The 20,998-nt window shown below is 42.1% G+C and overlaps 1 protein-coding gene across 1 annotated transcript in view; it reads left to right on the top strand.

Annotated features, from left to right (window-relative positions):
• DNAJB12 (DnaJ heat shock protein family (Hsp40) member B12) overlaps positions 1-20,998 on the top strand; it is a 42,585-nt gene that overhangs the window by 16,790 nt on the left and 4,797 nt on the right. Inside the window, 6 exon segments of the mRNA XM_042457733.1 lie at positions 4,072-4,257; positions 9,265-9,344; positions 11,642-11,672; positions 11,675-11,713; positions 11,716-11,749; positions 19,885-20,057. Coding sequence (XP_042313667.1) covers positions 4,072-4,257; positions 9,265-9,344; positions 11,642-11,672; positions 11,675-11,713; positions 11,716-11,749; positions 19,885-20,057 — 543 coding nt within the window.

The following is a 20,998-nucleotide window of genomic DNA, read 5'->3' as shown; positions in this document are numbered from 1 at the left end:
CTGAATCAATTATAGTCCAACAGTTGGTCCTTGTAACATTGCAATGCTATACCCACTTACCCCATTAAAATCAGTGTGACTTCCTTCTAAGCGGACATGTACCAGATTGCTCTGTAAGGTGCAGCCTGGAACATACTTACTAGGATGCAAGCCCCACTAAACAGAATGGGCATCACTTCTGATAAGCCATGCATGGGATTGCAATGCATTCTGCCCTCTTGACTTTGGTGGGAGAGAATTACATTTGTACCTGCATTTTAAGGAAGAAGAACTACTTGTCTGTATAAATAGCTTTTTTATTACTACAGATTGCAATTGAAAAATAATGTTTGGTTTCGTTCTAACACAGTGTTAAACCAAAACCAGAACTTCCTATCTTTATTTATAAACTGAGCCAGTGATGGTGAACCTTTTACAGACCGAGTGCCCAAACTGCAACCAGACCCCACTTATTTATTGCAAAGTGCCATGTCACTCTGGCTTTCTAGTAAGAAACTCTGGCAAACTCTGTGCTAGGGCAACATCATGTGTGCCCACAGAGAGGGCTCTGAGTGCCACCTCTGGCACGCGTGCCATAGGTTCGCCATCACTGATCTGAGCTAAATATGGTTTCACTGAGGAAAAAACTACAGTGGACTCTTGTTATATCCTGGGTATTGATTCCAAAATCCCCCAAGAATAACAAAATCTGTGGATGCTCAGGTCCATTTAAATATAATGGCAGAGCAAAATGGTGTCCCTTATAAAAAATGGAAAATCAAGGTTTGATATTTGAAATGTATACTTTTTGTGAACATTTTCAAACCGTGGATGCTTGAATCCGTGTATAAAAAAATCTGTGTATAAGAAGGGCCAACTGTAACAATTTCCAGAATAGGAACTACTGTATTTTAATAAAGTATAAGGAGGAGGAGGAGGATCAGAAAAGTTATTTAAGTAAAATAGCTAAGGATCAATTATATGGAATTAGAAAACTGTATCAGATTTCTTAGTGTAGTAATCAGATTGCAACCTAACCCAGGTTCAAATCCCCAGTCATCCATGAAACTCACTGGGCGACCTTTGGCCAGTCGCTGCGTCTCAGGCTAATATTCCTCACAGAGATATTGTGAGTACAGTATAAGCAGGAAGAGAGTTTGGATGATGCTACATTGAGGCCCCAGGAGGAAATACAGGATATGTATGACATACACAGAGAGAATGAGAGAGAAAGTATACAAATTTTCCAAACACAAAATGCATGACGAGCACTGCAGTGGGTCTGTTGAGTTCTTTTTGGGCCCTAAATCCAGGCCTTTTACAATTAAAGAAAAAAGGATCTTCTTTTCTTTTCTTAAAATAATTACTATTTTATTAAAATTATAATACATACAGTATAATAATACAAGTCATACTTTAAAAACTTCCTAAAATCTCATCCATCTTCCCTCCCTTCCCCTAGTCATTCACTTGAACAAATCTCTTGACTGTCAGTCCTCTTTTCAAAAATGATCTGATGCCGTGGGTTAGGATTTGATTAATACTGCACTTGTATAGACAACCAGCTTTGATCAGGTTTCTAATTGGTTTCAAAGTGGCAAAAGGTAGGTTTCTTCACCTGTAGACTTTATATTATTATATTTGCTGAGGGCTTTACCAAGTGCTGCATGTCACAACTGGGGGCACAAAGCAAGTAGCACTTATCTTCTTCAAGAGAGGGCCATCTCTCATGGGGCTATCTTCATACTAGCACGTTTCAATGCTCCCTTTATCTTTTCCATGTTAGGAGCCACATGCCCACTACAGTTCATTTCTTTGGCTTTTGAGAGTGGGGAGAGAGAGAGAGAGAGAGAATCTGTTTAAACTACTTGGTTAATATTTTTCTGCCATTTACGTAAGCTGATCCTTTAGTGTTCCATTTCTCAGTGACAGCTGATAAGTGTGACATTTCTGCCTCAGACCTTATTTTAACCAGTCATGTTTCTCTGGTTTTTTTGGCGTAAGTTGGTAAGGAAACAAGAATTGCTTTTCCAGCTGTAGAACCACTGGTGGTCAATAAAACCAAATAGGAACATACTACAGACAATTTTGGTAAATCCAATCACTTTGCAGTATGATTGCTTTAAAAGAAATATAGAAAACCCTATTCCAAAAGTCTGACTCACACTTAAGACTACCTCTTTCCAATAAAAGTGGAATTGAAAGATGGACTATATATTTAAAAATAATAGAATTGGAGCCCTTCTAACAGTGGGTCTCATTTGAGGGGAAAGGTGGGGGTATACCTTATGTAAATAAATAAATAAAGTGTTCAGACTAGACGTGGGATTAATACAGTTGTTTAAATGTATTTCTCATTAGTTTTGGCCTTAAACTAAGACAGTGATCTTAGGGCAGTTGCCTGAGAGTAAATCCCACTGAACTTAGTGGGGCTTGCTTTCTTGTAGACTTTCATGGAATTGCATTAGGAAAAAAAAATATGATTTTTTTTTTGTTCTCATTGTTAGCCCATAGCACACTGCAGATTCAGGTCAATAATCAAGTTATATTAAATGGTAGTGAGATTGTTAGTGTTGTGTCTGCTATTTAATCAAAAAAGTGTCATTCAGTCCTAAATATCTGAGAAGTACAGAGAGGAACATAGAGTCAAGGACAGTTTCCTGTAAGGAGAGAGAATGAAGTTGGGAAATCAAGACGTCAGATAGAAGAAAAAAGAAATACAATTTGTACTAGTGATTAAACAGCAACCAAGGCAGACCGAATGTGATGACAGAGAGAGGTGCTGAGAACAGTGACTGGACTTGGTTTGGGTACTTTTCCATACTGACAGGTTTGCTTCACGTAGCCTCTGGGCCCTTGTAGAACCTTTACTCTCCATTTCCTTACCTGAATTGTACCTCATTTTTGCAGATGTGATAGCATACAGCAGTTTATTGTTTGGGTTTTTTTTTTTCAAAGAAAAATAATCAGTGGATAATTATGTCTTGATCTGGTTAGTAGTTAAACAGAAAAGTATTATAGTCGTCCCTTGGAAGTCATGGGGGATCCATTCCGAAACCTCCCGCAAGTTCCAAATCTTGTGCATATTCAAGCTCTGTAGGCCTGAGTGAGGCACGTGCATGCGGGGCACACGTCATGGGTGCGTGCCCCATTAACATTAATGGCGGTTGCCCCTTCGCAGATTTTCATGTCCGTGGGTTTCAAGTCCACAGACTTGGGGGGGCAACTGTACTTCAGAGACGGGATACTTGTGGCCCCCCTGATGCTTTTGGGTTGAAAGTTCCATCAGCTCTCACCATTAGCTAAATTGACTAAAGTTGTTGAGAGTTTCAGCCTAAGAGTATCTAGCAGGGTATTGGTTACCCACCCTTTGTGTCGAAGGAAGGGTAGAAGAGGAAATAAAATAAAAGTTATCTGCAAAAGACCCAAATTTGGATTGAAAATGTACCATGCAAAAGGTTGAAGCCAATCTAAGGGCCTTCTTGCGCCACAAATAAGGCATCCTAAGTACCCTCCAGGGACTCGATTACGTCAGGCGCGCACCGGTCCATTTGGACATGGTGCATGCATGACGGCATCATCGCATGCTGCATATGGACGGTGCCATGCCAAGATGGTGCCCTCCATATGTAGTAGGGCTGGGAAGCGTGCGGTTGCTGCACGCTCCCCAGCCCTATTTTTGGCCCAGCATGGCGCTTCTGCGCCGTCTGTACTGCGCCTATAAGAAAGCAAGTTGGAGAACTGTTTCAATTATAACTCAGTATTCAGATGCCATATTACTGAATGGCCAACATATTTTGTATGTGTTATGTCACTAATTTTTCCAGCAACTCTGTAAGACATATCTACCTAGCATTCCTGTATTGTAGTTGGCGGTCATAGTCTAAAAGATGTTTGTGTCTGCAGAGGGATGAATGGGGGCCCCCTCCATTGTGCAAAGGGATCTTGTAGCACCCTTGAGACTAACTAGAAGAAAGAAGTTGGTAGCATGAGCTTTCATAGACTTGAGCCTACATCTTAAGATGCTTCCATTATGTTATATTTTGCCAGTGGGAAGAATCATAACAATTTTCTTCTTTTCTTACATTTTAGCCATTGGTAACGCATATGCAGTATTGAGCAACCCAGAGAAGAGGAAGCAGTATGACCAGTTTGGAGATGCAAAAACCAGTCCCACGCGGCATGGGCACAGCCCTACAGATTTCAACCGAGGATTTGAGGCTGACATTTCTCCTGAGGATCTCTTCAATATGTTTTTTGGTGGAGGCTTTCCTTCTAGTAAGCTTGTCATTTAAGTATAGTTGTGGTGGAAGGGTGGAAGGTGAATGGGGTCCCACTTGGTTGGCTTCCCCCATTGTTCTTGTGCCAGAGTGGAAGTATCTGTAGGGTAAACCCACATAAATATGCTTGCCCATCTTAGGCCCTCAGCAGATGGGCAGGATAGCATGGGCCAAGTCTTGTGCTATCCTGACCCAGGTCAGTCCTTGGGCTGGCACAGTGACAGGTGGATGCTTACACATCCACCTGTGCCACAGACCCACTACCACCATGCACCCTGTGCCTACCTCTGCCATTGCGTCTGCTGAGCAGAGCCCCGTTGCAGCCTGTAAGGGTGGGAACAGAGTGCCTGGGTACATTTACATGGCCAGCCCCCCCCCCGCCCCCCCAATCCTACATCCTCCATCTGACGTCACAGGCTGTGACCGGGTCTTCTCAGCAGACATGATGGTGGAGGCAGGTACCGAGCATGTGGGGCCACCTGGTCTGCTGAATGTCACAAACTCTGCAGCAAACAGCTGGTCTCTTAAGACTGGGTTAAGGTCCCTTTGGACTGGGATCGGGCCAGATCCATGAACGGTCTGCCTGATCCTGGCCTGGGGCTAATGGCTTGTGTCACCTGGATAGGAAGACACAAAGCCAGGGGGAGCATGGGCCTTTTGGACCATGCATACAGGCCCTTAGTGGATGCATGCCAGCTGAAACATCTAAGCTTAAAAATGGTAATTTGTGCTAATATGTTCTCTGTGTTGGATTTTTTTTAGCAAAAAATGTCATCAGAAATGGGATTTCCTGAAACCCTTGGAAAAGATATTTAGTAGTAGTCTTGGGGAAAGTTTCTTGTTCTAAGGATGTTTCCTTTCTCTTCTGTCCAATCTGACCCAAAAATGAAAATTGTTGTGACCCAATGTACTTGCCTTTAATATGTCTGATCTTCCTTGAAATAGCTGTAAACTAGCATCAGTTGTGTATCTCATGTGCAGCTGAAAATGGCCTTCCTGAGTGAGATGAATTCCCATTAGGCTAGTTGAAGTAGGATTTGTTTCTCTGTGTGTTCAAGCGATAGGGAAGGAAAATCCCTTCGTTTCTTCCCATGGGAGGATCATTTAAATAGAATGCTGTTGGCTTCCCTTCTTATACCACAGGGATAAGGATCAAGTGGCCTTCCACACTTCTGAAGATGCTGACTGCATCATCAGCCCAGGAAGGCTTTTTCCTGTGGCTTAAATTGACTAGAGATGTGGAGGGGTGTGTGTATGTTGCTGAGTAGAGGTTGTATTCTTGATAGCATGGGACTAGGCTCTCTCTTGCTTGTGTCATTTGGAACGAGTTGCTCTTAAGCTCTGTTGTCAGCAATGCGCCTGTGCTCTGTTTGTGATATCATGTGGCCTTGGCTTAAAAGAAAGGATTGGACAGTTGCTAGTTAGTTCCTTCTGTCCAGAGCTTGGATGTAAGGAGGTAACAGCCTGATTTTTTGTCTGTCAACGGGAACCCAGTGAAGTTTGCATTACAGAGGTAATGCTGCAAGTTTCTTTACTGATGTAACTAGAAGTATTTTCTATTTGCTTTTAAAGTTTCTTTTAAAACACCTTAAGACATTTTAAGAGGCGTTTTGACAGTAATATTATGCCATACTCTTATCAGTTTTAGGGGATCCACCCCTAAGAAGTAATTAAAAATAACATTGCAATAAGTAACAGTAACAAATCATTTCCCCAAACAACGAACAATTGAAGTTTACATTTAATCATAAATCAATTGCCTGGGTTCTTTTTCTGCTTTTGTGGACAAAAGTAGATTGAAAGGAGCCTACCTGGCAGAAGAAAATTGGAAGGGCTTATCTCACACTTCTTGCACTCCACCTATTGTTTTTTTGATCCCCAAATGCAATTCCAAGGCTCTGCAGTCAGCCAGCGGGAATTGATCCGATCTGCTTCTTTTAGTTAAATCTCAGGCCAACAAGGGGAGCAGGTTATAGGAAATGACTGTATAGGCATTGCAGTGTCTGAGCTAGTTCTAAAGAAATTATTGAGCACAAAAGCCAGATGAGTTGGTGAAACTTTTCTTGGACTATATCACTTGAAATTGTAGATAGACATATTAAAAAGTTCTACTACCCTCAGTTCGATAATGACCTATGTCAGAATTTGGACTGGTACTAATGCTATGAAATTAGATTTAGGCAACTCAAACAGACTCTGTACCCCAAAATGTAGTGTGTTTTGGTAGGGATTTGTGGATTGAAGATCTGGAAAAGACAACCTTAACAACTTCATGGTCCTTAGCCATTGTAGATTTGTCATTTTTCCTGACCACATGGATGGTGTTTATGATAAAAAAGCTTCTGTTGAATTGAAGTCCGGTTTTAAATGGAATGCCTTGCATACCACAAATAAGGATATGTTAGTTCATAAACTGAGCTGTCTGCTCTACTCTGATTCAGAAAGAATAGCTACCCATTGCCAGTGCTTTGTGCTGCCTCAACATAGAACCTTGGTTAACTTCTCTGTTTTGGAGCCTTTATAAATTTGAGAAATTATTCTGCTGCACAGTATCCTAAAGATCAAATATCTTTGCAAAAGCTATATTCCTCTTGAAGGTATTTGCTGAAAAACTGATGTATGTGTTACACTGAAAGAGCCTCTCAGCTAGAAAAGAGAAATGGAAGGAGGCAACCCCACTGTATGGTTTCACCAATTCTTGAGGCATAAAAAAAGTACAGGGACTGTTTTGCCAGTGCTGCAGGTGTGCAGCAGAAAGCAGCAAATGGGAAAGACAAGCTTCTTTTTGCAAAAAAAAACACCCCTTTATCAAAATCAAAGTATAAATAAGCATAGTTATATATTAATACGAAAGTTTGTCCAAGTGTGAACAGATGCAGCATTCAGGGATTTGTTATCATTCCATCTCAGAAAAAAGTACACTATGTCAATTGGCCAGATAACAGTGGCTGTTAGCATTTCTCAGAGTCATAATCCTGATGCACAAGCTAAGAACATGTTGAGTGCAGTGAAGGATCCACAAAGGGGCTAGTGCATGTCCCATTTTCAAAATACCAACAAATATTAACATGACATCTTTGATCTCTCCAATTCCAGCTGGAAGTCTTTCTATTAAGGATCTGGCTGTTGCCTGGCTTGAGCTTTAAAGGCAGCTAGACAGGGACGTAGCTAGGATTTTAGGAAGGGGGGGGGGGGCCAACCTAAGGAAACCCATTTTAATGGGGGTTGGGGGGGGGGGGCAAGCGGCCCCCCCCTTTCTTTTTTTGGGGGGGGGGGGGCCCCCCCCCCCACCCCCCCCCCCCCCCGGCTACGTCCCTGAGCTAGAGAATCACAGCTAGGAAGCAAATAGGTGCATGTAAATGTACAGTGCTATATAAATAAAGCTTAACAATAATTATAATAATCTACACTCAAAGGTTTTGGCTTTCTAATCCTATTGATAACATTTGTATGGGCTTCCACTTGCTACCCATAGTAGGTTAGAAAGCATTTAGTTTTCTAGCACAGCATGTCTTAGAGTCTGGCTGTTGAAAGCACTACAGGCAGAGTTAGGAAATATTACCTGTTCAGACTGCACCTCCCAAAATCCCCCTGTCTCTTCTTTGCTGGTGAGGGGATTCTGGAAAGTGCAGACCCAAAAAGTAACACTTCCCAATTTTGCCTAAATGTCCTGTAAAGTTTATTAAAACCTCTCAGAACACACATGTAACAGATTCATCAGAATGTGGCAGAGAGGAATGAGGTAGAGATGAAGATTTGCAGGAGTAAGTCACAACCTACCCCACATCCTGTGTCATACACCACTTTAGGAAGTCCCCTCTGTGCCCTTCTGGGGACTGCCTGGCCTGATGAATGCAGTGCTTCAGATGACATCCAGCAGTGGGGTGTGGAGATAAACAGAGCTCAAATGGTGGGTATGCGGGGAGACAGCATACCAAAAGTAGAGAGGGGCAGAAGGAATGAGCCTCTGGGGTTCCCAGGAGCCAGAAATGGGATTTGGGGTGGCAGCAGGGAGTCATACTTACCTGAGTCTCCCTGGCAGGCCCTACCCTTTATAGAGAACCCAAAGGAAGACGTCACTGGGAACAGAGCGTCCCCACCTGCAACGGGAAGCCTCCGAGAGTGGTGAAACCTGCCTGGAGGGAACGTCGGGGAGAGCCGCGTGAGACTAACCCCCTGGGAGCCAGAGTCCTTGGTCTAAGGAGGGAGAGGGGTGGCTAAAGAGCAGCCCCCTGGGAATGCTTGTAGCAGAGCTATAAAGCACAGAAGGTGGGGGGTGAGACAGATGTCCATCATGATCTTCAGGTCTGGAACCTGAAAGGAGCAGTTAGTATCAACACCCTCTCACCACAAACAAAATGCTTACAGTTGATGCTGGGTATTCCTTGGAAAGGGGCAAATCCTAGTGAAATGATGCTGAGGGTCTGTACCTACAAGGTCTTACAATGGGAAGCATAAAATACTTGACATTGAAATAGTCTTGTGTAATTCTTGTGATCTGAACAGAGTCCATATTGATAGGTTCTTTTGCTGCTCCTTCTTAAACAATTTTGCTTGGTGCTGGGCGGGGGATGGGCAACCTTAAATTTGCATCCTTCTTCCATATCTGTTTCCAATGGCACATCAGCCAGTTCATCAGTGGATTAAAAACTCTGATCAAAAATTCTGTACATAAATATAGACCTCCATAATTTCAGTAGACCTTAATGGCCATATGTTGTGCTCAGGATTCGATTGAAGTCAGTTTGAGTTCAGCTAGTCTGATAAACTTGTTTTCCATTGCTTCCTTTTGGGCCACCCTGTCTATCAACTCTACCACCATGAGTTTTGTCCTATTATTAAGGACCTCATTTTCTAAATTCGCAGTGCAGTTGATAGCACCTTGTTAAACTCCATTCCAGGAGTGGAATGTTTTGAGCTTCTTCTTTCTGTTCCGTTTCCTGATTTGGTTAGCTGAAATAATTTTCTTTCTCTCATTGTTAAAATGTTTCTCTCCTCTGTACAGGTAATGTTCATGTATATAGTAATGGCCGGATGCGGTATACCTACCACCAGAGGCCTGACAGGAGGGAACATCAAGGCGACGTAAGTTGCAACAAGAAAGAAGAGAATTAAAAAATAAAAACTTCAAAACATGCAAAATTATTTCAGAAAAAGCAAATGTTGTACTCCTCCATCCTAACTGGTCTGTTAATTTTTTCACTTTTCCGCAGGGCAAAGGTGCAACAAGGCATTGTGTTTTTTTCATTTAAAATTGTGTTTTGAATGCTGCGCTCTGCCTTTAAGACTGAGTTGCAGATAGATGATGAGTGAGTACTTCTCTTCGCTTGTGCTGAAGTGCCAATATTACGGTATTTCCAATGGACTGAATGGAGCTCCTTTAAATTGGATTTTGAAAATGATTTGTGTTTTTTGCTAAAGTTCTCCTTCCTAGCAAATTGAGTGCCTGTGAGCTACAGGGCAGAAACCCTTCAGCTTTATAGCCTTTGCTCCATTATCGAATATCCAAAAATGAATGATTCCAGTACACCTCTACTAGCCTGACTCCAGGGGTATGGCAGGCATGAGAGTTTTGAACTGTCCCACCAAATTTGGACAGTAAGCTTTTGACACAAGCTTTCAAACTATTGTGACTGCTCCAAGGAGACTTTCTGCTTCCAAGTGTACTTTGGCCAGAAATGAGAAATGTTAGGTGTTGAGGACTACAATGGATGCAGTCTTTTAGCTAGCATGAGCCCTGGCCATGCTGACTGACAGATTCTGGAGCCACACCTCCAAGCTCTGACTCGGCAACCAAGACTTACTGAGCATAAAATGCAAAACTGGAAGAATAAGAATAAGTTTTAGTGCGCCAGGAGAATCCACCAACCATTAAAGGTTTTCTTAAGCCAATTTCCGTCGGGCTCTCAACAGAGATCTCCAGATTAGTACATTACTCTTAGTTAAAAATTGAAGGAGTCACTTTCGGTTCATAGAAATGATGTAACAGCACCCCCATCCTGCCAGCTAAAAGGCAGAGGGCACTAAGTAAGCCTTTGTAGGACTGACCACCCATATACAATAGAATCTGGCATACCAGTTGTCACATGTGATGCCTACTCTTCTACATTAAATATGAGCGTGCACACATTAAGTGTTAGATGTCAGTGTAGCCAACACTGGCAGGGAGAAGACCAAAGATGCTGTATGTAAGAGGAGGGAGCACACACAATTTCACACATTCAGATCATATGCTACCCCCAAAGGGGGAGTGCCAAGTTCTGGATTCTCCAGGCTAACCTGTCCATTGTGACCCTGATTCAGTGGAGTGAGCTGCACCATCAGATCTCAATGTACTGTAGACCTTCTCATGGGGAAGCTGACCTCCAAGCTCAGAAAGTCAACATACCTCTATACATAACCATCTGTAATATTTAGTTTATACCCTGGCATTGCACAGGTAACTTAAGGCAGAAAATACTGCAGTTTTAATCTGTGTTGTTTGTTGTGTGCCTTCTGTTGTTTGTTGACTCATGGTAAGCCTAATGGAGCCTTACATAGGGTTTCCATAGCAGGATTTGCCTTCCTCTGATGCTGAGAGAGTGTTACTTGTCCAAGATACCTAGTGGGTTCCTTGCTAGCGATTAGAACCCTGGTCTCCAGAATCACAGTCCAACACCCAAAACCCACACATCTGGCTCTCATTAATCTATACACATGATTTTTTCCAGACAGTCTCTCTAAAATGCAGTGTAATTCTTTAACAAATACGGTGTTGCTAGCAATACTACTGACTAGTACATTTCAGGTAGTGTTTGATTGAAATACCAAGCTTTGCTTCCAAAAGAACAATGAAGTTATACACTTGTCAGTCACAAATGAATAGAGATGAATGTATACTGCTCCAGCTGGATTGCGGGTGAATTAACAAGTCACAGATACGCTTTTGCAGAGTATCCTGATCATACTTGATGAATAGTTTCAGCAAGCTTGTCTCTCTCTCCTCTTCCTTTCCCCAATCGTATTTCAACTACTGGGTAGCAGTAAAGCATAGATGCAAGAGTTTGAGCCCAGAATCAGATTGTCACTGGTTCCAATCTGAATTCCACCGTGAACTTTCCAAGGACACTAAGTAAAATTCTGTTCTCTGAGCCCCGCCACTATCAAGTATTGGGATAAGGTAATATACTGAGGACCCAACTCAAGGGGTGTTATACTGATGTTGTGAAAATAGCGAATATGCTGAATGTGCTCAAGTTGTATTGCCAAACTCATCTGTGTTGAATCTTCCTCCTTGTGTAAACAGGGCTGAAAAATGGCTTGGTCTGAGCAAGACAAGAGTGGGAAATAGCAAGCTGTTTATGAATGCAAATACACTGACAGCCTTCCTTTCTCCTCTGCAGGGTGGCCTTGGTATGTTTGTCCAGCTGATGCCTATCTCATCCTCATAATTGTGTCTGCTCTCAGCCAGATGATGGCTCCAGTCCACCTTACAGTTTGAGTCACAGACCGTTAGTTCCCATTACCTTCTACACAGTTATCTTGGGCACTTAAGGGTATGGGAAGAACAAAGTGCCAATGCAGCACTGTTTGCCAGTTGCTGGCTGGTTTTGGCGTGTTCTTTCCCGTGTTTGCTTCTCTTTCTTCCGACATTTACCACAAGTATCTCCTGGCTTTCAGTAATGCCACTGGGATAAGAAGATTTAAAACTTTCATGCATCACATGGAAAAGAATTGTAGGACCTCAGTATGCATTGGGGTAAAGAATTAGTTGCGTAAAATCTGCCATGGGGCTTCTACAGAAACTGGTACATATTAGTTTCATGAATCAGTTGCCCAGTTTTCAAAGAAACTGGTGGTTATTAGAACTCCTTACCCAGTGGAAGGATTCCTATATAAACACCTTGTTTCTTTTCATTTCCTGTTCAGGAAGTCTTGGATTAGGGGCATTTGTCCTGCATTTCTTTTATGAATGTTAAAGTGACAAGGATAGAGAGGATCCTGCTGAGATTGCTCAGGTCGGTGTCAAAATGAACTTTTCATTTATGTAAAGGTGTAAAGAGAATTCTCTTCTCCCCCTACTGTCTTTTTTCAAATGTCCCTGCACTGTTTAACTCTGCCCTTCTAGCAAGCCACCCATCAGGACTGTCAAAGAACAAAGGAAAATCTGGTTCTTCTCCAGTGATAGGCATTTTCCTGGCTGTGTGAAGGATACCTGTAGTGCTTTAACAGCTGAGACTATTAACTCAGCTTTGGGTGGAGAGAATAACATTCCTTGTGCAATGACCAATTTTACCAGCTGATTAAGGCACAGAATGACAGAGGCGAGGGCTGCAGATTATATCTGGAAAAGTACCAGATACGCAGCAAGGACAACTCTGCAGAATGTTTACTTCCCCTTTGCAACCCTTTCTTGCATCATTTTTTCAGGAAGAGAACAGCTAACAGGCTTTGAAATCACCCCACAGTGCATCCAACAGCACCCCCTTTGTCAATTCCCCATTTGCCACTTGTACTTCTTGAATCAGCTAGAAAGAGAGAGAAGTCTGGCATACTTTAGCTCAAGAGCCAGAGAGAGAATCCTTCTTCTGCGGGTGTGTGTTTCTCTTGCCATTCTGCTTCATGCACATAAAGAGGAATGCAAAAAGAATGAAAGGCAAGTTGCAGTTGGGCTTTTGGTTGGGAATAGGTTTCACTTTTGCCCCTAGCCGTAATTCAAAAGGAAGGATTTTTCCACGAACTAGATAACTGGGTGTATGTAATCTGGTAATTATAGGATCTAGTTGTCCAGTGTCCATTTGAGAAAAATGACTAGGCAATATGTGGAAAGGTTGACCAGATTTGAGTTTCCCAAACAAGGCACCATTTCAAGTACTGTATTTTCTGGGCGTAAAGACACTTTTAGCCCAGGAAAATTTGTCAAAAGTCGGGGGTCTCTTATAACGCCGGTGTTGTCCTTATAGGGCTGAACTTCTGAGCCGGACTGGAAAATCTGCGGTCACCGCATATGGTGGGGGGAGCTCAAAATTGCAGCGGCCGCATACCCTTCGACGTGGTGACCGTATGAAAGTAGCAAGGGTGGTGCTGTACAAGTATGGTAGAAGAAAATCTGGAGACAGGGAGGGGTGGGCAGGCAGGGAGAGCTGACCAATCCAAGCAGGCTTTGTATATAACAGGTTTTCCTGCTAAGTACCTGCATGTCATAAGCATTTGAATTAAATTACCATATTGAAATCAAATCTGATGGTTTTTTAATTTTTATTGATGTGCGCTGGAAGAGGGTAGTCTTATACAGCGAGTATATCCCAAACTCTATATTTTAATTGGAAAAGTTGGGGGTCGTCTATACGCCCAGTCGTCTTATATGCCGGAAAATACGGGTATCTCAAATTCTGTATGCCAAGTGAAATCTGCCACATACACCCATTAAGTGTAGGTTGAAGAACCCCAGATAATGACTCTTACACCTGACCTAAGGTGGGGGTGAGTGAAGCATACTACCATTCTGAAATACAGCAGGAGCACAAACATCTATTGGGGAAGGGAAAGTAGATTCAAGTCTTAGCACCTTAAGAAAAAGCCAGTTCTATAAAATAGAGACAAAAAAGGCTAAAAAATGCACATCCTTTGGTAGAACATTCCTTAATGGATGTGGGAAGTGGGTGTGGGAAGTGCTTGGATATTGCTCTCAGCATGGGCTCACAGGCGTTTTCAGTATTGAAAATTTCTCTGAAACCTGAAATCAAAGCAAGAAGCAAAGTGTAGCAGTATAGTATTCCATTACGCACGTATATTCAGTTCCGATTATTTACAATCCTATCTTGAAGGTAGATCTTGTACAAATTTATAAAATGCATGGATGTTAGACTTCACCCATGGTGCTTGATTTCAGGCAAATCAGTTGGTCTGGCTATAATCAAGTGGCTCTACAAAGTCACAGAATGACAGAAGGCTGGTCATCTGAAATCAGGTTTATCCTTGCACAATGGTTGTGTAACATGTATTCTCAGGCCCTAATAATCTGAGTACAAGCATATGAAATGGAGCAATAGCTTACAGAAGGGGAATCACACAACCTCCAATGTTGTCACGCTGCAGCTACAGCATTTCCCACCACATTGCCTATGTGGGCTGCCGGGAGTTGCAGACCCACAGCACATGGAGGGCCAGATGATTCCATTCCTGCTTACAATGGCCAACTTCATTTGAGACAGTTTTGAAAAGCTGTGGGCAGTCTTTCCAAGAGTGTGGAGGTCTTGTGTATTATGCCATTGCCCTATCAGTGTAGGAAAGGTCACTAGCCCTGATGTGGCTAGTTAGTCATCATTTACATGGAACTCCCTCTGTACTATTAAAGGGATAGCATTCATGGATCTCATCCTCCTTTCACCTCACAGTAACCTGTGAGGTAGACAAGTAAGGCTGAGAGAGTGATGGCCCATGAAGTCAACATAAGTTTCAGAGCCTGTTACAGACAGCCAAAAAAAGTTGCTTCGATCACAGTGGAGGTATGGTGTTTCAATGATGCATGCGTCCTAAGAGTCCAGAAGTTGCACAAAGCCACGCTCGGAGCGTGGCTTGGGTGTGGCTTCTGGACTCTTAGGACGCATGCATCATTGAAACACCATACCTCCACGGCGAATCGAAGCAGCTTTATTTTGTCTGACTGAAACAGGCCATAGTTCGGTGAGAGACTGAGATCAAATGCCCAAAGACTAAAAGTAATCTTTGGCCCCATACAGACTGCCAAAAAAGCTGCTTCAGGACATTTGAAGGTATGCTGTTTAATATTGCATGCGTCCTAAGAGTCCGGAAGCTGTGCCAAAGCTGTGCTCCAGTCCTTAGGACTAGATCGTGGCTTGGTGTGGCTCTGGATTCTTAGGACGCATGCAGCATTTAACAGCATACCTTCAAAGTGTCCGAAGCAGCTTTATTTGGCCTGTCTGTATGGGGCCTCTATGTATAATGCTTAGAATTTGATACAAAAACTAAACCCAGAATATCACACAACAGCATGTATATAAATAAAATACAAAATACACATACAGTATAACACAACAGATACGTTTTTACCTCTGTTATACATTTCATTGTGTATGAAAATTCTGTATTTTGCATTGTTATTGCCCACTATATGAACTAGCTTTTATTTATACATCTGTTTTGTGGGTGTTATATTTTAAACGTTTGGTGCTAATTCTAAAGATTTATATATGACTATGAGTATTTAGATGAGCCTGAGCATTTGGTGCATGTTATCCCAATTGTGTCTGTATGTTAGTCTCTTTTTTCACACATAGCCATTGCCTGCTTGAGAATGGCTATTTGATGGGCCATATTGCCCTAAACTAGCCTGTGTGAGCCCTTAAGATCTCAGGAACAGACCTTTTTTCTGTTCCTGTACCTCCCCTTCTTGGTGGCTGCTCCTAGACTTTGGAACTCCCTCTTTAGTGTAGCTAAAATGGTTTTCTCTTTGTTCCCTTTCTTCAGCAAAGTAAAACTTTTCTATTCTATCAGGCTTTTAATGGTATACAGTTTCTTGATTTTTTCACACTATTTTAATTATGTAATGATTTTAACTCTGGAGATTGTTTGATTGTTTTTCAAATAACTTTTTACAGATGTTGTATGTTTCTAATCTGTACTGTTTTTAATAATTTGTAAACTGTCTTGTCTTCCATTATTGGGGGAAATCTGTTAGTATAATTGTTAAATTAGTATAAAACTAATAATAGTAATAGTAGTAGTAGTAATGGGGACTTGAACCTTGGCCTCCCAAATATCAGCCCAACTCTCTCTTAACTACTGGACTGCAATGGCGCTTGTGCTGGTTGTGACTCATTCTTCAGCAGTGTTCAGAGCATGGCAGATTGCCATACATTTGGTGGCAAAATTGGGGATTTCAGAATCATAACAGATTGAAAAAGTTGCAAGGTAACTGAGGACAGGGCAGGAGGTGTCATACACTGGAATGAAAACCCAAGTCTGCTCAAGGTTTTTCTGAGCAGCATACAGTACTCACATTTAGAACAGCATCCAGCAGTTTCCTGTGAAGCAGGTGCCTGTGAAGTGATGTCAAACTGGATTAAAGGCACCAGATCCTGTCTGATCTTGGAAGCCAATCAGGATCAGCCCTGGGTAATGGTTGTATGGGCAACCACCAGTGAATCCCAGATGCTGTCGACTATATTGCAGAGGAAGGAACTGGCAATTCCAGCTCTGAGTGTTCCTAGACTGCATCCACACTGCAGAAATAATCTAGGTTGACACCACTTTAACTGCCATAGCTCAATGCTATGGAATTCTGGGATTTGTAGTTTTGTGAGATATTTAGCCTTCTTTGTCAGAGACCTCTGGTGCCACAATAAACTAAAAATCCCATAATTCCATAGCAGTGCGCCATGGCAGTTAAAATGATGTCAAACTGGATTATTTCTGCAGTACGGATGCAGCCCTTACCTAAGAAAACCCTGTGAAGTTCATGGGGTCAGCAGGTAACTTGAAGGCACAGACACACACAGGTGCCTCCTAGGTTTAAAGTCTGACCTCTAGCACAGCCTTCTGCTGCTTTTCAGAAGCAATTCATTCATTCAGAGTTTTTATGTTTTGCTCTTCTGCTAGAGCATCTTACAAATTGTTAATTAGACTAATCATACCTAGCCAATGTGTCCTTTTAGGGATGATGGAAATTATTATCCAAACTTTCTGAGTTGAGGAATGGCCCCATAACAGCTAAATTGGAGGAAATTACTATTCTTGGCCTTAAATGGGCTGTTATTCAGCTGCCTTCAATCTAGTACAGTATTCCTTTTTTATATTCCTACACATAAGCCACTGCTACTGGATTTTTCTTTGGGAGCTGTACAGGCTTAATTCACTGGAAGAAGTCAGGGGAAGGGTTTGAACCCTGCTGGCTGGCATTTCCCTTTGGGTTTAACCCTTCGATTCTGCTCTGTTCACAGACTGTAGACCTTGCTCCTTCATTTTTTATGATCAGCTATATCCCTCCCCCTGGAGAGATTTGAATAGGAAGCCAAGTCCATCAGTTCCACTGTTGATTCATCGCAAGCAGATTAGCTGCATCAACTAAATGGCAAACATCTTGGCAGCAATCCCATCCGCTGCTTGAGCAACAGAATTTAATATAAATGCATTCTGCCAGTATTTGTCATTAAAGCTGAAGTGATGGTGCCAGATCAGCTCATAGAACCACCCAGCAGGGGGCAGTGGTGACATGTCACTATTTGCTTTGCCTGCTCATCAAAGCTTTTGGGATGACCTGATAATCTGAGCACATTCTTAGCAAAATGTTGCCTCTGACTGCTAAAGAGGCAGGGGTTCAGAAGCCATGAGAATGCTCCTGAGCCTTATTGCATGTTGTCTTCGGTGGAAACAAATTCATCAAAAGAAGCTAAACTCTCTTGCACGTTAGATTGGCAGTACAGCTGGTCTACTTCAGTTAACAAAGTAGATGTGTTCCTGGGCATTATTTCTTTAATAGAAAAATTTGGTAGCAGAGGCAGAAATAACATGGAAAAAATAGGATGGGTTTCCTAAATCACACACCACCTCCCCCCCTCAAAAACTGGTGTTTAAGCAAACATTTTATCCAAAATTAACAATAAGCCCATGAGAAATGGAAGAACCAGATCAGAGGAGTGTTGCATAAATAAACAGAACCATTTTGAATTGTCTAGAGATCACTTAAAAGCTTCTTCCGGAACGCATCTAGCAATGACTTCCTTTCATCAGCCCCCTTTTCTTAGGAATCCCATTTTGGTGGCCAAACCTGTAGATCTATACTTTTAAACATGCTGGTGGGCAATCTGCTTTTTCCTTTTGCTTTTCGTGCATTCTCACTAGGGTGCTCTGGAGGCAGCGGCTGTTTACATGACCTCTCGTAGGCAGGCACATACAGCAGCAGTAGGATCTAATAGAGCAGAAGAATCCCATTCTTTTCCAGTTCAAGCTTTATTGCACTCTTTACTTCAGACATACTGCTGTAATTCAGCACTTAAAGTAACAGACCCTTTTCACCATCCTCCAAAGGCAGATGCTGCTGTAAAAATTCAGGAGGGCAAGGGGGTGCAAAAAGGCTTCTTTAAAAGGAGCTTCTTTGTCATTAGCTTTGTTAATTGAAGTATGTCTGTACCTTAATTTTGGTCACCAAAACTGTGTTTTGAGTACTTGTGAGATTGCTTTGCACATTGGACTATAACTCCTTTGGGCTAAGAGCATCTTGTGATGTAGGTCAAGTGTTGGTTTGTTGCTTTCATCCCACCATGTTTGTGTCACATGTGCCAGAGCATTTTTGGGGAGCACCCACTCCCAAGGATCTTCCCAGCCAGCATGGCCAGTGGTGATAGTGTATTGGAGTTATTCTTGGAGTTATACTTCATAACTTCCAAGCTGGCTTGTGTGGTTAGTCACAGATTGGTTTGCTGTAGTAATCCTCTGCCAGAAATATCAGTTTGTGTAAATTTTACCATGAGCAGAAATAGTTTCTCACAGTGGGGATCTCATCCATGTGTGTGTCTTGCTTTTGTTTGAAATATTATAGAGCCTTAATGTTCAGAATAAGAGCAAATGGCAATACACTGAGATAACACTATCCCTCCAAGGCTGTTCTGCCCTGTCCTAACTGGGGTAGGGGATGGAGAGCAAGTGACTGCTGCTCTACCAAAGTTTGAACAAGTTACTCTGTGGACTACAACTCCCAGAATCCCCCAGCCAGCATGATCACTGACCATGCTGTAACTTTGACATGCTCATAAAAATAAAGATAAAAACATTTTTTAAATTTCTATCCCGCTTTTTGCCAAGCAATCAATGCAGCGTACAGCAAGTTAAAATACAACTATACAGTATATACACAGAAACCCCCCCCCTAAAACAAGATTAAACAATATAAGATTAAAAACCAACTAATCCAAACAAACTAGGGCAGAGTCACTAGATGGAAAGTTTTATCTGTGGCTGAGTATTTTATTCCGGGAAGGCCTGCCGGAAGAGATCCATCTTAATGGCTTTTTTAAAGCTCTCTAGATTGTTAATGTGACGGATCTCGTCCGGCAGGCCATTCCATACATTGGGAGCGGTTGCAGAAAATGTCCTCTGGGAGGTCGCCATCAGCCTGGTCTTTAAGGGTTGTAGTAAATTCCTCCCAGAGGACCTTAAGGTACAGGGCGGATTGTATGGAAGCAGAGCTTGTTTTCTGCTGCTCCAGAGACTAGGACCCGGAGCAAGGGATACAAGCTCCAGGAAAAGAGATTCCACCTCAACATTAGGAGGAACTTCCTGACAGTAAGGGCTGTTCAACAGTGGAACACACTCCCTTGGAGTGTAGTGAAGTCTCCTTCCTTGGAGGTCTTTAAACTGGATGGCCATCAGTCAGGGATGCTTTGATTGAGAGATCCTGCATGGCAGAATGGGGTTGGACTTGATGGCCCTTGCAGTCTCTTCCAATTCTATGATTCTATAAAAGGGATCACTGATTCCCCAACACCAGCCATCCAGACTAGGGAGCTTTATGGCCATTTCTTGTTCTAACAACACTGCTCTACATCTTATCAATTGATTAAACTTAGTTTCTTTATCCTGACTATTTTCATTATCCCTTCCCTCTCCCCCTTTCTTTTTCCCCCAGATCTGTCGGCCATATATACAAAAGAGTGACTGATCATTTGAAAGTAGTATACTATGTAGCTGAGAACTTTGCAGAAGAATATACTGGGACAAATCTGAAAAATGTGGAAAGGAGTGTGGAAGATGATTACATTGCAAACCTCAGAAATAACTGTTGGAAGGAAAAACAACAGAGTGAGTACCTCCAGATGTTTAAGAATAGTTATAATGTTCATTTGTGTACCTCTTCTTGGAATCAAGTAATTCTGTATTGTAATAGAAAGATAATATCTTCCCATACTCTTAGGGATACTCTTTTGATACAGTGGTCTGTGAGGGACCAAAATCTATTTTTTGTAATAATTATGGATTCAGTTTGATTTTTATAGAGTATATGCACTGGGTCGTACATATATTTGCATAATATACACATGTTATGTATGAAATGGAGAAGTAGCATTCCTGTATGTGCTCTTTCTGTTACAACTTTTTTTTTTCTTTTTCTGACCTGTGGAACTGATAAAATTGGTCCAGGGTCCAGATTGAATTTGCAGGCGGCCAGTTTGCTCACCCCTGGTAGAGAAAGCTATCTCTCTAACTTGACTTATTGTCCTTAGGCTTTTAGAGCTTTGAGAATACAAATGTGCTTGACAAAAGTGTTGAGATGTTGTTATCCAAAGATAAGCTTAGGGCAGCCTTGACGTATTTGAGAGTCTGATTCAGCCAACGTCCTTGTCCAGTGTATTTAGATGCTACAGGTAAATGCAAACTCATGTTTTAGACAGAACCAATAGTTATGGCCTGTGGCTAACACAACAGATTTCTTAATGTAGTCCTTCAAAACTTGAAGAAGTGTGTGACTGCGGTACATTCAGTGGTTTAGTGATGACCAAGTTGTCTATCTCCATATAACCTACTTTGCCAGTTATTTGTAAGCTAAACTGTAATTGCAAATTTCTGAAGCAATGATCAGAGGTTGGTAGACATTTTTGTTGGCCCCCTGCATAAAATGACACACTGCACAAAATGGGAGAGGTAGGAAACCTTTCGTGAAGAAACTGGGAAGCTTATTCTTTCTCCAGTGAACTTTATGGGAGAATTTGGCAATGAGTATTGTACAGACTGAAAAGAATAAT

Source organism: Sceloporus undulatus, chromosome 3 (genome assembly GCF_019175285.1).
Source record: "Sceloporus undulatus isolate JIND9_A2432 ecotype Alabama chromosome 3, SceUnd_v1.1, whole genome shotgun sequence".
NCBI classification, from domain to species: Eukaryota; Metazoa; Chordata; class Lepidosauria; order Squamata; family Phrynosomatidae; genus Sceloporus; species Sceloporus undulatus.
The sequence above is the reverse complement of the archived record's forward strand: the minus strand, read 5'-3'. Positions and strand labels throughout refer to the sequence as shown.